This window comes from Sceloporus undulatus, chromosome 2, assembly GCF_019175285.1.
Source record: "Sceloporus undulatus isolate JIND9_A2432 ecotype Alabama chromosome 2, SceUnd_v1.1, whole genome shotgun sequence".
In the NCBI taxonomy this organism is placed as follows: Eukaryota; Metazoa; Chordata; class Lepidosauria; order Squamata; family Phrynosomatidae; genus Sceloporus; species Sceloporus undulatus.
The window spans coordinates 73717354-73733891 of record NC_056523.1 but is presented as its reverse complement, the minus strand read 5'-3'; the positions used below and the strand labels follow the sequence as shown (position 1 = coordinate 73733891).

The 16538-nt window shown below is 39.7% G+C and overlaps 1 protein-coding gene across 1 annotated transcript in view; it reads left to right on the top strand.

Annotated features, from left to right (window-relative positions):
• Positions 1 to 16538, top strand: part of DOCK3 (dedicator of cytokinesis 3) — a 294107-nt gene that overhangs the window by 60856 nt on the left and 216713 nt on the right. Inside the window, 2 exon segments of the mRNA XM_042447484.1 lie at positions 5029 to 5069; positions 8050 to 8105. Of these exon segments, the coding sequence (XP_042303418.1) occupies positions 5029 to 5069; positions 8050 to 8105 (97 nt within the window).

Here is a 16538-nt window from a genome sequence, read left to right as displayed (position 1 = left end):
TACAGGCCGCCCCTAAGGGGCGGTCTGTAACGCGCCCAAGTCACCTTAGGCTCTAGGCTGTCAGTCTGTCCATTGAGCCAAATATACATACATTCCAATTCAGTAATGTGTTTGTTCTCTGGTCCACTTGTCTGAGCCAGTGCTGCAGAAATTTGATTTAACAGACAATATGTAGTCCTCTGACATATTCTCAGCATCATTTCTTGTTCAGAGGATGAGATTAGATAGTAGATGATTGAGGATGCCTCTGTCTATTCACTGTACAAGGCTTGCCATCACCCATTATGCACTTCCTCCTGTAGTCAGAAGATGTCAGTCACCACCTCTATACCATTGATTGCATCTTCTTATAGGTACAGATATTATTATATTTATCTTTGACTTTTTCTTTGATTGGGACCAAAGAGCACCTTCTTAAAGAGAACTAACATGGACCTTCACTGATTACTTGTATTCTCACAGGAAAGAAATCCCTCTAGGGACTGATGGCCACTTAGAATAATAGAATCAGAGTTGAAATACTCCACAAGGACCATCCAGTCCATCCCCCTGCTATGCAGGAATACACAATCAAAGGACTCCCAACAGATGGCCATCCAAAGAAGGAGCGTTCACCACACTTCAAGGCAGCATGTTCCACTTTCAAATAGATCTTACCATTAGGAAATTCTTTCTGTTTAGATGGAATCTCTTTTCCTGTAGATTGAATCCATTTCTCCATGTCCTAGTCTTTGGAGCAGTAGAAAACAAACTCGCTCTATCCCCCATATGACATGCCTTCAAATATTTAAACAAAGCTATCATTCACCTCTTAAGTTTCACTTCTCCAGGGTAAACATACCCACTTCCCTAGGCCACTCTTCATATTGCATGGTTTCAAGACCTTTCACCATTTTGGTCACACTCCTCTAGACACACACCAACATTTCCACATCCTTCTTGAATTGTGAAGTCCAGAACTGGGCACAATATTCCAGTTGAGGTCTGACCAAAGCAGAATAGATTGATGCTATTACTTCCATCAATCTAGACACTGTACTCCTATTGTTGCAGCTGGTGGTCCGCTAAGACTCCTCGATTCCTTTTGCATGGACTGCCATCCAGTCAGGTGTCACCTGTGCATTCCATTTTACTTTCCAAATGCAGTATCTTATATTTTTTCCTGCTGAAATTCATTTTGTTAGTTTTCGCCCAGCTTTCTAATCTGTTCAGGTCATTTTGAATACTGATCCTGCCCTCTTGTGTCTCAGAAACCCTTCCGAATTTGGTGTCATCTTCAGATTTGGTAAGCACACCCTCTATTCCATCAACCAAATCATTGATAAAGATGTTGAATAGCACCGGGCCCAGGACAGAACCCTGTGACATCCCACTAGTCACTTCTCTCCAGAATGAAGAGGAACCATTGTTGATTAGCCTTCGGGTTTGGTAGTCAACCTGTTAAAAATCCACCTAATGGTCACATTGTCTAGCCCACATTGTACTAGCTTTTTTTTGCAAGGATATCATGTTTGACATCCTCTTTCCACTGTGAAATAAACTCCAGGGGAAGTTCTTCCATTTGTGTTTCAAGGTGACTGTTTGTAGGTAATGATAGGTAAATGCTTCTATTCATTGAACAGTAAATTCTTATCCCTAGAGAGTGATTTTGTACAACCTGATTGGAAACTATATAGTTAATATAATTGTTGGACTGCTAAAAGAAGATTATATACAAAAAGTACTGTTATAGAACGAGTATTTCAGTCTGGATACTCATGCAACTTAACGACTCAAGTTTAATTTTTTTTTCTTTACCAAGAAAACAAAATACATCCACAATTCAATCTTCACTTACACAGATTTGTCAGTTTTAAGAGTCCATGCCCAGGTGTTCTTTAAAACTATATATGCTCTTCTCTTGAGAGCATTGAATTTCACCTTGGAGTATTAGATAATTTTTTATCCAGTCTGATGTTTTCTCATCTTTGTCATTCTGTTTCTGTGTCATCATTTTCTTCATACCTATAAGATAGTGTGGTTATGTGTAAAGGGACACTTTCTTCTTTATATAAAATCACACATACACACATTTGCAAAGCACAAGTTGTACCTGTAGTAGAGCAGAACTACAAAATTAATTACTATGAGCTACAGAGTCCCCCCCCCAGTTGTCCTTTATCAGATAGGTTCTCATCATTAAGCTGTCAAGGCCTATTTAGCAGGCTTACTAAACACAAAATAGCCCTTTAAATCCTATTGGACAGCTGGTAACATATGGCTGTGATAGAAATAAGAACCCTAGAACCCATTGACCCAGTGGCAGGGCCAGACCCACTATAGTTTACTCTCAACTCCTTTATAGACAGTATTTAAAGCACACTAATGAGGCCTTAACAGTTTTCCTTAACATATTTGCTAAAGCTAATGTAACACTGTGTAATTTAAAGCACATCTATACAGGATCTAAAGTGAACATAACCTAACATGTAAAATTTAAAAACATTACTAAAAACCAACATGTAGCACAGCAGATGTATGCATCATGTGATGAAAATAGCATTATAACCATAGTTTATAAGCCCCAAACTGAAAAATGAAATTCTTTTATTGTCTTGTAATTAATACGTTTAAACTTTATATGCTATTTTGAAATACTACAGCAGGCAAAGAAAAACATCTATATCTTCAAAAAAAGCATTGTTTAAGAAGTTACATTTTAATGTATTGATAATTTATATTTTTAAAAAATAATGGTTTCCTTTGTTAACTAACAAATGTTCATTTACTATGTCATATATCTTAAACATACATTACTAGTGTGAGAGAGCTCACTAACTACTCACCATTCTTCTGGAATCTGGTTCCTTATATTCCACACTAACAGAAACACTAGTGTACAGCTTGCCATGGCAGTAAAATAAAAGCAAAACAAAATTATGCAATTTCTAGGAAATAACAGCTAAAATAAATATGGGATTTAACATGGTACTCAGTAAGTAAGCACACATGATGTCAAGTTAGCACTAGTAGTCGTAAGTTAATTTGTAAGCTGCAATCAAACACATTTTATGCATGATTCTTCAAAATTGAGAGTTAAATAAAGAGAAAGGAATTCTGAATCTTCTAAATCAGAGGGATCAGCTCAAGTTGATAAGAACATAATTGTATGGAACAACAGAAACAATTAAGTTAAAACAGCTTATAAATATTTTTAAATTGTTTATAAATACTTGAGGTCTGCTCATATCATACTGCTCAGCTCATACAGGCGAAACATGAGAAAATTGTTAAGAATCCTTATGGGCAGAGGGATGTCTAAGGTCAAAATGAGTTGTAAAGAGAATTATTGGGTGGTAAGGAGCATAGGAAGATTTATTTTGTTTTGTTTTTGCTTATAGTCAGCCCTAACATCCGTGGATGGCCAGGTCCCATTCTCCCAAATGGTGGCACATGCACATGGCCGTGCTGCCATTAAAACCAGTGGGACTTGATGGCCCACAGTTTTTGGTATCCATGGGTGGCAGTCTGGAATAGAAAGGGCCGACTGTATTAGAAAAATTATGTACAATTTGTGGAAAGCCTCACAGGCATACCAATCCCACCTTTTTGGAAAGATAGTGCCATAGTGAGCTTTCTTACATACAGTCCTACAACATAATAAAGCTACTCGCTGTCAAAAAAGTCACATAACAGTTATACAGACAGAGAGAACATTTTAGTTTCCTAGACATACATTGCAGGATTCAAAGGTTCTGTTCCTTGAACAAGAAGATTACAAAGAAGACTAGCAAAAGAAACAGCTGAATTGAATTATTTACAAATTCCAATCTGTATACAGATATGAACAAAGACAATGGCTTCGTGGAATACTACATATACACTTCTCCCTCCGCATTTGTGGACTTAACATTTGTGGTTTTGATTATTCGAGAATTGCTTTGGTGTGCACTCCTCCTCCTCCTCCCTCTCAGGCTTTCCTTCATATGGAACAAAAGCCCAGATGGGAGGGAGCAGCCAGGAAAAGTGTGCACCCGTGCTTCTCCCCCACCTTGCCCTCCATCCCTTTAACTGGCTTCCGTGGAGTGGGGGTGGGGCAGGGGGGTTATTCGTGATTTTTCCACATTCACAGGGGTCTTCTGCCCCTAACCCCTCCCTGTGAATGTAGAGGGACAAATGTATTAATACAAGAGTCCTCATTACTGTAAAAAAAGGAATCTTCTTGGAGAAGGTTGTGAGCTCAAGGAAACTAAATTTTGTTAAGCAGATTTTTTTTCTTTCACACATCAACACTAACTGACCACTTTAAAGATCTGAAAGACCTGTATCGCCATACAGAGCCCTCTGAACATTTAGGGCAAGGGTCATGATTTGCATCTTTCTGTAACCTGTTACACTGTATCCTTCCACATCTGTGTAAATATGCTTTATACCAGAGCATTTATTATCACTCTACTGCACCTGAAGAAGTGGGTTTATATCCCTGAAAGCTCAGGGAAAAATAACAACCAGTTAGGCCTGAAACAGATGGGCCACATATACTGGTTTCCAGCCATGTTCAGGGCATAGCATTTAGAAGATACATGCCCTAAGCGCGACCGGAAACTTTGTCAAGGCTGTATATTTTACAAAGAACTGGGCCAGAGAGAAGTGGTAAAATGCCGCCCCTTGTGCTGGTCTGGTTCAAAACCATGGCAGCAGTCTGGATCAGGACTGGGCTTGTGCGGTTGCTGTGGCCTTGAGTATTTCCTTCTGATTATAGCACAAATCATGCTGAAGCGGCTACAGCCTGCTTTATCAGGCCCATCTGTTTCAGCCCTACATTTCTGCAGTGTCTTGTCTTCCTTTGTGGCTATGACATCGGGTTACCCTATTCCTTCCTTCATGCTTTTTAAAGCAGAGCCACAGGTCTCAAAATAGGGATGGTACTAGGGTATGTAAATGAGTAGGAAACAGTGGGAGTACAGTTCTTAAATATTAACTTTATTTATATGAACTTCATACAAAATATACAACTCTCTTAATGTGGTTTATTTTGTTGTCTTTCAGGATGGTACAGAGGACTTTCATTAAAGAAACCCAATATAAAAGTAAGTCTAGATTCTGTTGGTTTTTTAAAAAATTTATATGGATATAGTGCTGCAAATAGATGTTGGAGTTAGTAACTGACAAACACAATCTTACTTTTCTATCTTCTCATATCTGTGTTACCTCAGAGGGGAAGAGAGCTTTTTTCTACCTTATTTTGTGTATGTGATTCTTACTGCCTACTAGCCTGTTACATGTTGGGCAGTATGAGACCCAGATTAATTAAATTCCTTTCTGTTCTGTTAGCAATTCTAGTAAAACATTTGTCCATATTCTTATGACTGCTTATACAATTGGCCCTCCTTATTCACAGATTCTTTATCCACGGATTCAAGCATCCATGGCTTGAAAATGTTTTTTAAAAAGTATACATTCCAAATAGCAGACCTTATTTTTGCCATTTTATGTAAGGAACACCATTTTTGTATTTAATGGGACTTGAGCATCTACAGGTTTTGTTATCCATGGGAGGTCCTGGAACCAACCCTCAGTGGACCACAAGGTCCTACTGTACTTTGTAACCATCTGATAATCAGAAGGAAATACTCAAGGCTGTTGCTTATTCCCAGTTTTCAAAGCTCTGGTTTGGAGAGCCATGTATGCAGTGTATCCGTGTGAGGTGTCTTCAAAATTCTAATATAAAAATAATTAGGACATACTACAATTATCCTTGTAACCAGCAAGGATAATTTCTGAGTGCCACAGAAATAAAGTTTATTCACATTTTAGACTGTCTAACAAAATCTCCAGTTTTTCAGTTTTAAAACATTCAGTGCACTATAAATGTCTGGGTGAAGTCAGTCATCAGAAATCAGCTGGAAATAATGCCTGGAGGAGAAATACAAAAGTAGGATATATTGTGAAATCAAAGGCTTTTATGCTGGCATCCATAACTTTGTGTGTGTGCGTGTGTGTGTGTTTTGGGCTATGCGGCTGTGTTCTGGAAGAATTTATTCCTTTAATGCTTTTAGGAATAAAGTCTTCCAGAACACAGCGACATAGCTGGAAAAACTCACAAAAACTGTAGGATAAATGGTGTACAATAATTATATAGAAACAAGACACTTCATGCTGTGACCAGTGTTTAATATGGCTTTTAAAGGCAGTCTTATTCTCAGTGTCAATTAAAACTGTACTTACAGTTTTAATGATATGATACCGATATCTAACCATTCCAACAATTCTTTAGATGGAGAGATAAATCTCATGCTGCAATAACAATGTGTTACTTTTCTTGTTGCTATGATATTCAGCCACTTAAAATTGTTCTTCTTTTTTTTTTTAAGTGTAAGCAGGATACATCCAGGCTAAAAGACAGGGTATGAATACATTTAGTAAGTGTGCAATAAAACAATATTTATTTATTTAATATATTGATACGCTGCCTTTCAGTTTTATGTTGTCTCAGAGCAGCATACATAGAAAAGATTAAGTGCATCAAATTAATACACCATACAGTGAGAAAGTATTTTAGTATGACAGATCGGTAGTAATAGGGAGAATGACAACAAAATGCATCTTCAAATCCTTTTTTGAAGTTCTCCCACTTCTGCCAAGACTTTTTTTTCTCCCAAAAATGCTTGGCATTGCAGCTGGCTGATGAAATTCAGCAGCAAATCACAAAGTGAACTATAGTTAATAGAGAAAGGAATGATATTCGTGGTGCTCATGACTATTCCATTTACTATAGTCAGTATGTCAGTGTCATATTCAGTAATCAGTAGCTCCATCAATATCCAATTAAAGACAATTTAAATACTGTTTAAAATAAAATTAATAATGAATAATGAGTGGGAGCTCAATATGGAAGGTGTGAATACAAGAAAGAAGTCCAAGTAGAATGAATAAATAAATACAGTGCACCCGTATTATATGCAAGTGCGCCTTACGCTGACGCGCCCCGGAAGAACTGATAAGGAGCACGTCTGCGCCATGGGCACAGGCCGCATTACTTCTAATGGGACTTGAGCGTACACGTTTTTTCCCTTACACGGGAGGGTCGGGAACAGATCCCCTGCTTAAGGGAAGGGCCGACTGTACACTGAAAACACATTGTATGTTCAGATTTGCTGAAGTATGGTATAAAATTTTAAATAAATACGGACATAATATAAAAATCACAGAATAAATCTGGGATTATTGAAAAAGTTATCTGTTTTCTTTTTGGAACTTTCATACAGAAGTATTTCATTAATTATAGGTTCATTGCACTGTATTTACACAAACTTGGCACGAGCCAAACAAATATAGATATAAATAAGGTGTACTCATATCTAGGATTTAAAATGGCCATGATATAAATCTAAATCATGGTGCAGCAAGCCAGTATTTTCTGTAACCCTGGCTAATTACCAGTGGGGGTGATAACTGATTTACCACTAGTGATAATTAATGTTAGTGTTCCCCATTGCATACATATAATAATTTTGAGGTATTTATTTCCAGTTTCAGTACTTTAATGCAATTTAAAATAAAGAAGAATGCATATTTTTCTGGCTGTGCCAAAAAGTTAGGATGTTGAGCAAACAATGTTTGGCAAAGTAAATATGTACAGTTAAGTTTTGTAGGTACTCTAAATTATATTATTTGATTGGGTAAGTTATTGTTTACTTTGAAAGATTTTTAAAATTAAAGTATTTAATATGGTTGTTTTATTAAAGAAAATACTTTTATTGATTTCAGAATGTCCGATAATTTTCCAGTTAGCAAATTGTTTGCTGAAATACGTAGTTAAGCTATATACTTCTTATTCAAATAGCAGTAGTTGTGTGCCTCTAACGTGAACTTGCAATGGGGTTTCTTGGCAAGATTTGTTTATTTTTGTCTGAGGCTGAGAGAATGTGACTTGCCCAAGGCCACTCAGTGGGTTTCCATGGCCAAGCAGAGAGTCAAACCCTTGTCTCTCAGAGTCTTAGTCAAATACTCAAACCATTGCACTACACTGGTTCTCTTATTCAAATAACGAATGATTTTCTGTTCCAGGGGATTTTTCCTGCTAACTATATTCACTTGAAAAAGGCAGTTGTCAGCAATAGAGGGTGAGTATACACCTTGATTGTCAAGACATCAAAACACTTCTGTGACTGGAACAAAATCCAATACTGTATTACATGCAATCCTAACAAATCAGCAGTTTTTCACTCACACTGTTAAATGTGGTCTGTATGTACAATTAGTATTTAACTTTTTATTACTCTCATCATTCCAGGTTTTAAATTCTGGTACTTTATTATTCCAGAAAGTTACATTTATAGCCCCAAACAGTAGTATCACTGGGTGTGTGTGTGTGTGTGTGTGTGTGCGGGTCACACCCGGTGATACCTCAGAAGGGGTGGTGACACCCCAAAAGAGGTGACACCTGATTGGTCCCCTGCCCCCTGCGGGGGCTTCCTGGGGCCTTGGGTTCCCTGTGCAGGCTGTCACGAGGCCTTGGGCACCTCATCCAGGATGTCACGAGGCCTTGGACAACTTACTTGGGCCGCCGCGAGGCCTTGGGTGTCTTGTCTGGGCAACCGCATGGGCTTAGGTATACTTTCTGGGCTGCCGCAAGGCCTTGGGCGCTCTGTTTGGGCTGCCCGGAGGCCTTGGGCACTCTGTCTAGGTCGCCGTGAGGCCTTGCATGCCCCATCTGGGGTGCTGTGGGGTTGCATGCACATTCCACTTGTGTGCATGTGCACTCCCATGTGGGGTGTGTGCACCAGATGTCCCACCCCATAGAAGCCCCACTAGTTCCAAAGACATTCAAATGATATTTTATTTGATTAGCTTAGTATAACGATTACTATTCCTGTTGTACTGCTTTTATTAAGTGCTGGAATTTGTATTGACAGTTATACAGACTTTTTGGATGGGCATTGGTTAATCTCCAGTATTTTACCTGGTCAGAGAACATTAAAAGTTAGGATGTTGAGCAAACAATGTTTGGCAAAGTAAATATGTACAGCTGGCATCCATAGTTTTCTGTGGGTTTTTTGGGCTATATAGCCGCATTCTGGAAGAATTTGTTCCTGATGTTTTTGCTTGCATCTGTGGTTGGCATCTTCAGAGGTTGGTGGCATGGAAGTGTGTTGAACCATAGTTAGGTCTCTGAGCCCCATGATAGCAGATTTTTTAATGTAACACTGCAAAAAGCAAACCTTAGAACAGCACCAAAAAAACGCATTGCTCACCATTGAAGCCATGGAAAAGAATATCTGACCAAGTTCCTAAGCCATCTGAAATCCACTTCCTGTAAGATGAAGCACCTAAACTGGGTTCTACAGGCCAACAGTTAGGCCAACTCAGACATCAGAAGAGCCACCAGACCAAGAAAAAACCACTGGAGTGAGGACAAACAACCTTCCCAAAGGGAAGGTATTTTTACCATACATTAAAAGAAGATGATACCTTGGGCAAACAAGTTCATGTTGAGTTTTAAAAGTAAAGACAAGATGTCTGTACTGAATTCAAGAAGGAATAGGCAACCAATGAAGTGATGTCAGAAGTGGGACAGCATGATGTCTAGAAAATAGTCTTAGGAGACTATTTAAAGGAAACTTCCATGAGATAATGGAAGATCAGTCAAATGAAGATTATAGTAATCGAGGCAGAAAATGGACAGGGTTTGAACAGAGAAGCAGATTTTTTTTTGGCAATATTATTAATAAAAAAAATAATGTGACTTTGCTACAGTCTCAATGTGAGGAACACATTGTTCCTGGAACTTCCTGGAACTTCCAGGTCAGACCATATAACACCGGTACTAAGATCTTTACACTGGCTGCCTATGTGAGATCATGGAATCTTCAGAACAGTGCTCCACCAGAAACTCAATGAGAAAACAATTAAAGTTTATTGTAAGAACAAGCAAAAGTATCCAAACACACTTTTTTGTCAGGAATAAGGAGGTACAATAGCATATGGTTTATATAACCCCTGAAAGCAAAACCATCCCCATTATACAGTAAGGTAAGTTAATTGGATAACTTTTTCCCACGCAGTGAGGAATCTCCTCCCCAATGATGTAATGTCCTCCAGTCCAGAATCCTTGGCAACCTCTCCAAACAATTAAGTTCCCACATAGCGTTATCTACCCACTGCACCTGTGACCTTGAAGCATAAACCCTTGAACTACAACTAGACTAAGTAATGATAAACCTTAACAGAATTATAAGCCCCAACATCCCCCACCCCACATATATACATAGCAGCCACATATATATATTAGCAGCATATTAAAATATTATGAACATGTTAACATAAAAGTCTATTAACAACAGGCACTTAATGAGTCAGTTCCCCCTCCCAGCACAGAGACAGTCTGGCCAGGTAACTCCTTTACATTCCAACCTAACAGACAAGCACAGAGTCTATTTATTTATTTATTTATTTAGGTATTTATATCCCGCCCTTCAGCCCTAATGGCTCTCAGGGCGGCTTACATTTATTATTATTATTTTTTTAACCAGACAGTTCCCTGCCCGCAGCAGGGACATAGCTAGGATTTTAGGAAGGGGGGTCCAGACTAAGTGCCACCATTATAATGGGGCTTGGGTGTGGCGGTGCAGCAGCGCACACCATTCATTTTTCTCATGGAAGGGGGGGGTCTGGACCCCAAGAACCCCCCCGGCTACGTCCCTGCCCGCAGGCTTACAATCTAAAAGACACAACACAAAAGGAGAAGGGAATGGTGAGGGGAGGGGAGTGGATCAGGTCCAGCATTCTTCTCTCCTTCTGAGGCCTGGACCAAGGCAGATGGACCGGAGGGAGGACTCTGCTTCTTCTAGGCAAGCCTGTTGGAGCTCGCCTGCCTCTCTCTCCCCTTCCAGATGGTGGCTGAAGGGAAGGCAGCCTACCTCTTTCCAGTACATTCTATTACCCAATATACAATCAATACACCATAAATCCATTACTACTTTAATCTATTAATACTCACCCTTAACCCTTAACCTATAACCCTCATGACAGAAACCCCAAATGAATAAATGAATGAAAGGGAGTTCTGACAGCCTATTAGCTTCCGGGCTCAATACAAAGTGTTGGCTATTATCTATAAAGCCCTATATGGCTTGGGTCTGAGTTACTTGAGGGAACGCCTCTCCCCATATAGTCCACCCCGCACTCTCAGAACATCAGGAAAAAATTTATTAGTACACCCTAAGGTGAGACTAGCAGCAACTCACCAGAAAGCATTTTCATCGGCTGCACCAGTGTACTGGAATAAACTTCCAGAAGAGCTTCGTATGACCTCTACATTGAATGCCTTCAAAAAGGCTTTAAAGACCCACTTCTTCCGATTAGCATTTCCTTCGGACTCCTTATAGAAACTGTTTCCCCTGATACAAATGGCTAATTGCAATTGATAGATTCCATGTTTGTTTTACTTGATGTTCAGTTTTTATTGGTTTTTATTGATAAATATATTGTGATGTCTGCTTTTTATGATGTGAAATTTTTAAATGATTCTGTGAACCGCTTTGATCGTCTTGGAAGAGTGGTATATAAATAAAGCATATTATGATGATGATGATGATGATGTAACAAGGCGGGTCTCCTCTGGGAGTCCATTCCAGAGTCTAGGGGCAGCTATGCTGAATGCCTTTAGGGAAGTAGAGACATGCTTGGATGATGGTATCTCCAACAAGTTCTTCCCACTTGTTCTAAGAGTGTGGGGCGGATTGTATAGGGAGATGCGATCCCCTAAGTAACCCGGACCCAAGCCAAAAATTTATTAGTACACCCTAAGGTGAGACTAGCAGCAACTTTATGTTCATGAAAGAACTTCACCCACCATTAAGAGCACCTGTTCCAGCGATAAACTTATTGGTGGTCCGCAGCAGCCTTGGTTTCATGGCCTTTCAGCACCAAAGGCAGGTTTTGAGCCCTTGAACATTAAAGTAACATTTTGACATAATAGGCAAAGAAGATATGTGGTGTCAAGCAAATTCAATTTTATTCAGAAAGCTCTGTTAGGTGCGCTGTTTTCAGAGTATTTTGGCTTCTTTTTAATGTACTGTGTTTGTAGACTCTTTCTGTCACATAGTGTTCTTTTGAGACTGAATATATCTAGATCCATCAGCCATTTCATTACTTGTTTTTATTTCAAGTATGCTTTTATTTCATGTTGTACTCCTTTTTCAGCTTTTCTAAATTGCTAGAAACCATTTTTGAGTATGGACTGCTTTCAGCAATTAGTATTCCAAGTTGGTAAATGTAGACAGACTGTTAATACCTGTTTCTTGGATGCAGTGCCTACTGCTGTTCTTACCATAGTTTCAGATAGGATTGTTGCATATATATTGTTACATTTCTCCCCTGCTCTTTCTTCAAAAAGTTGGGGCAGTGTGCATAGTTCTTTCCGCTTATTTTGTCTTCACAACTATCCTACAGACTAGATTAAGCTGAGAGACAGTGACTTGTCTGTAGTCATTTGGTAAGCTCCACAGCTGAAGGAGGATTTGAACCAAGGGAACCTTTAGCACATAGCCAGTGAAATATAGTGGTTTGAATTTTGGACTTCAGGAGTCCAGAGTTCAAATCCCTGCTCAGCCATAGAAATCCACTGGGTGACCTTGGGCAAGTTATAACCTCAAAGAAACCATAAAGAAACACAGTGGCAAATGCCTTCTGAAAAAATCTTCCCCCAAAAACTCCCAGTAGGTTTGCCTTAGGGTTACCATAAGTCAGAAACGATTTGAAGGCACAAAACAACAAACCTTTCAATAGTATCCACTGTAGTACATTGGTTGTCCATATGTAGTGAGAGAAGAATCTCAGCTGTGGGCTATGAAACTGCATCTTTGCTTTGTCCATCTCTTCTTAGTCCTTCACACGCTTTCAGATTGTCCTTCACCTTTCTACTATTGGCTTCAACTGTATTCCCTGGGATTCTTTATAAAACTGTACTCAAAAACAGTTTAAAATACAGTCCTCCCTCCGTTCTCGTAGGCTTCAGACTCATGTCTCTTGCTTGTGTGTGAGGGATGAACGGAGGGGGATGGATGGGGCACAAGCCCACAGCACACCCCTACACGCCTGCCCTTATGCGCCCGCCAATGGGGCTTGAATATAAGCGAAACTCTGTTTTCGCGAGTGGGTCCGGAACGGATCCCCTACGAAAAAGGAGAGGCAACTGTATTAGTTTTTAAGGGTCAACTTACTAGACAGTCCAGTTTATGCCTTTCCTATATAATGTTTAACTATTCTAAGCTGATTCTCATTTGAGGCCAAACATATCAAATTTGCATTTTGTGAACATAAACATGAACAGGAGGACACGATTTGCTCTCAGAAACAACACATTTCACAAATGTGTGCTGTAGTTCATAAAAATGCACCATGTACATGCCTTCCAATCATTTCTGACTTATGACAAGCCTAAGTCAACCCTATTACAGAGTTTTCTAGGGCTGAGAGTGTGTGCCTTGCCCAAGGTCATCCCAAGAGATTTCCATGGCAAACAGGGAATCGGACCATGCTGGAAATGTACATAAGAGATCCAGTCATTGGAAACATTTTTTACACATATATCTTTTTAAAAATGGACACAAATACCTTGGTTTTGAAAATCAAAATGCAGATTTTGACATAATGCACCTGAAAATATGTTCAGATTGTATGCATACTAAAAATATTTACAGTCCAATTCTGAATTCAGACAAAGGAGACTTCACATTGGTAGTATAAGAACCATAATGAAATCAAGACAGAATCGCCCACTTTTAGATAAGGGCCTGGAAGAACACAGGTTGTGATCTTGCAATCCCTTGTTGAATTTTAAATCATGATTAGGAGATTCCTAACATTATACCCAAAGCAGCTTCTAGTGCACTAATGTTAAGTCTGTAATCCATATTAATTTCCATAACGTCCTTTTCAGCACCAAAGGTTCACTTTTAGGGGTTGTACACATCATCTAGTTTAGATACTGTAAGCCAAAACCCCTATGATGAGATTGGGCCTGATTCTGCCAGTACAGATGTGGATCCAGAGGATCTGGTATGACCCTGGGGTAAAAAAGCCCTGGTTTTACATGGAGTTTCTAAGAAACTCCACAGCAAAATTGGGCTGTTCAAACAGCCCCCCCCCATACACACACACTCCTCACCCTGCCTGTGTACAAACCATCTGCGAAGTCCCCCAGTTAGCTGGCTGCAGGCACCCCATTTCTATGCCAGACAGGGTGACTGGGGGGCTTCTCAGATGCTTTGCATGCTGGCAAGGTAAGGAGCACCCCTGAGTCCTGGTTCAGTGTGGGGATAAATGTACGAACACCCACCCGTCTCCAGACTGACCCAGGGGCTAATCACAGTCTGGGCACAGTCACCAATAAGGCCTACTCCTTTGTTTTTACCAAACAAACCTGAAAATGTAGTGGAACAGAGAGAAGGGCCTTTTTTTGAAGGTCATAGCACTCTAACAGGCTTATAAAGGGAGATACTGTCCTTCAAATAGCCTGGACCTGAGCAATATATTGATTGATTAATCTATTGAATGTATATCCTGCCTTTCTCCAAAAATAGGATTCAGGGCAGCTGGCAATAATGTTAAAAATGTCCAGTTGAATCATTAATTTACAAAAGTTAAAAAGAAGTGAAATAGCAATCTTATTAAAACATAACTAAAGACAACTAAAACCACTTTTAAAATGTATTTAAAACATAATATATACAGTCACCCCTCTGTTTTCCATAGCTGGGAGCAGCCATAGAAAAGTCTGTCTTCCTAGTCCCCACCTACAGCACTGGCAGAGGTGGTGGGACTGAGGGAAAGCCTCTGTCTCCAAAGATCTTAGAGCTTGCACTGGCTTATATAAGGAGATACAGTCTATCAGATATATATAGCTATGTAGGTCATTACTAGAACTTTAAATTGTGCTGGAAATAGACCAGCAGTGAGTGTAGCTGTTGCAACAAGAGAGTTGTGTGCTCCCTGGTAGATAACAATATGGTTGCAATTCTTTGGGCCAGTTGAAGTTCTGAGCACTTTTCAAAGGCAGCACCTTTTGTGCATTGCAGCAATCCAAATGGGTATAACCAAAGCATGTATTACCATGGTCAGATTAGACTTCTCCACTTGGCTCACCAGCTTTAACTGTGCAAATGCACTTCTGATCAATGCTTAAATCTAGCCCTCCAGACTTAGGCCTGAATTCAGGAGAGCATCCAAACTATGCACCTGTATTTCATGAGGAGTAATAACCTCATTTATCACAAGCTGACTCCTGTTCTCAGATTCAATATTAAGTGAATGTGAGCATTTCTGTCTTGTCTGGATTAAGTTTCAGTTCATCATAATCATCATAGATGCTAGGTAATGGTTTAGTCTGGAAATAGCTTCCTTGGAATTAGGGGAAATTAGAAATAGAGTTGGGCATCATCAACATACTGGTAATATCTGACTCCAAAATTCTGGACAAGCTCTTCCAGTAGTTTCATATATATGTTAAACAGCATACAAGGCAAGACAGAATCCTGAGGGGCTCCACAGGCCAGTGGTCAAGGAGTTGAGCAGCAATCCCCCTGAACCACCTTCAGACAGCGCCCCTCCAGGAATAAATAGAGCCACTGTAAAAGAGTGCATCCAGACCACATCTTATAGAATCATAGGGTTGGAAGTGATCCCAAGGGCCTTCCAATCCATCCTCTGCCAGGCAGAAAGACATAAACAAAGCACTCCTGACAGATGGTAATCTATCCTCTGTTTAAAAAGGCAGTGTATTCCGCTGTTGATCATCTCTTACCGTCAAGAAGTTATTCGTAATTAGGTGGAATTACTTTTTCACTTTGTGGTTTCTGTGATTCACACAAATGGGTTATCCTGCACCTGCACAGTACATCTTTGGAATCTTCTAGAGCTATTACATAAACATTTTTGCAATAGCCCCGCCCACTCTCCCAATGGCCTACCAGCTCACTTCCCACCTAAGCCCTCAGTTCTTTCTTGTCTGCAGCATCATCTCAGGAATACAGTCTGTCCTTGCCTTATGTGAGGGATCTGTTCTGGACTCCGCCGCGTAAGGCGAATTCCACCTATGCTCGAGCCCCATTGGAAACAATGGGGCTTGTGTGTGGCGGAGCGCAGGGCGCCACGGGCGTGTGTACCCATTCAATTGAATGGGACGCTGAGCCCCGCACGTGCCCTGCGGCTTGAGCGCGTACGCTCAAGACCGCATACACTCAAGACCGCGTAAAGTGCGCCTGCGTATAACATGGGTGCACTGTACTTCAGAGTTTACCATATATTTATTTTTTTTATATTTTTATTTTTTTTATTTTATATATATTTATATAATTGTGTGTGTGTGTGTGTGTGTGTGTGTGTGTGTAATATTTATTTATTTATTTATTTATTTATTTATTTGCCGTCCAGATTCCCAGTGATTGGGCGGCATATTAATGATAATGATGATGATGATGATGATGATGATGATGATGATGATAATAATAATAATAATAATAATAATAATAATAATAATAATAATAATAATAATA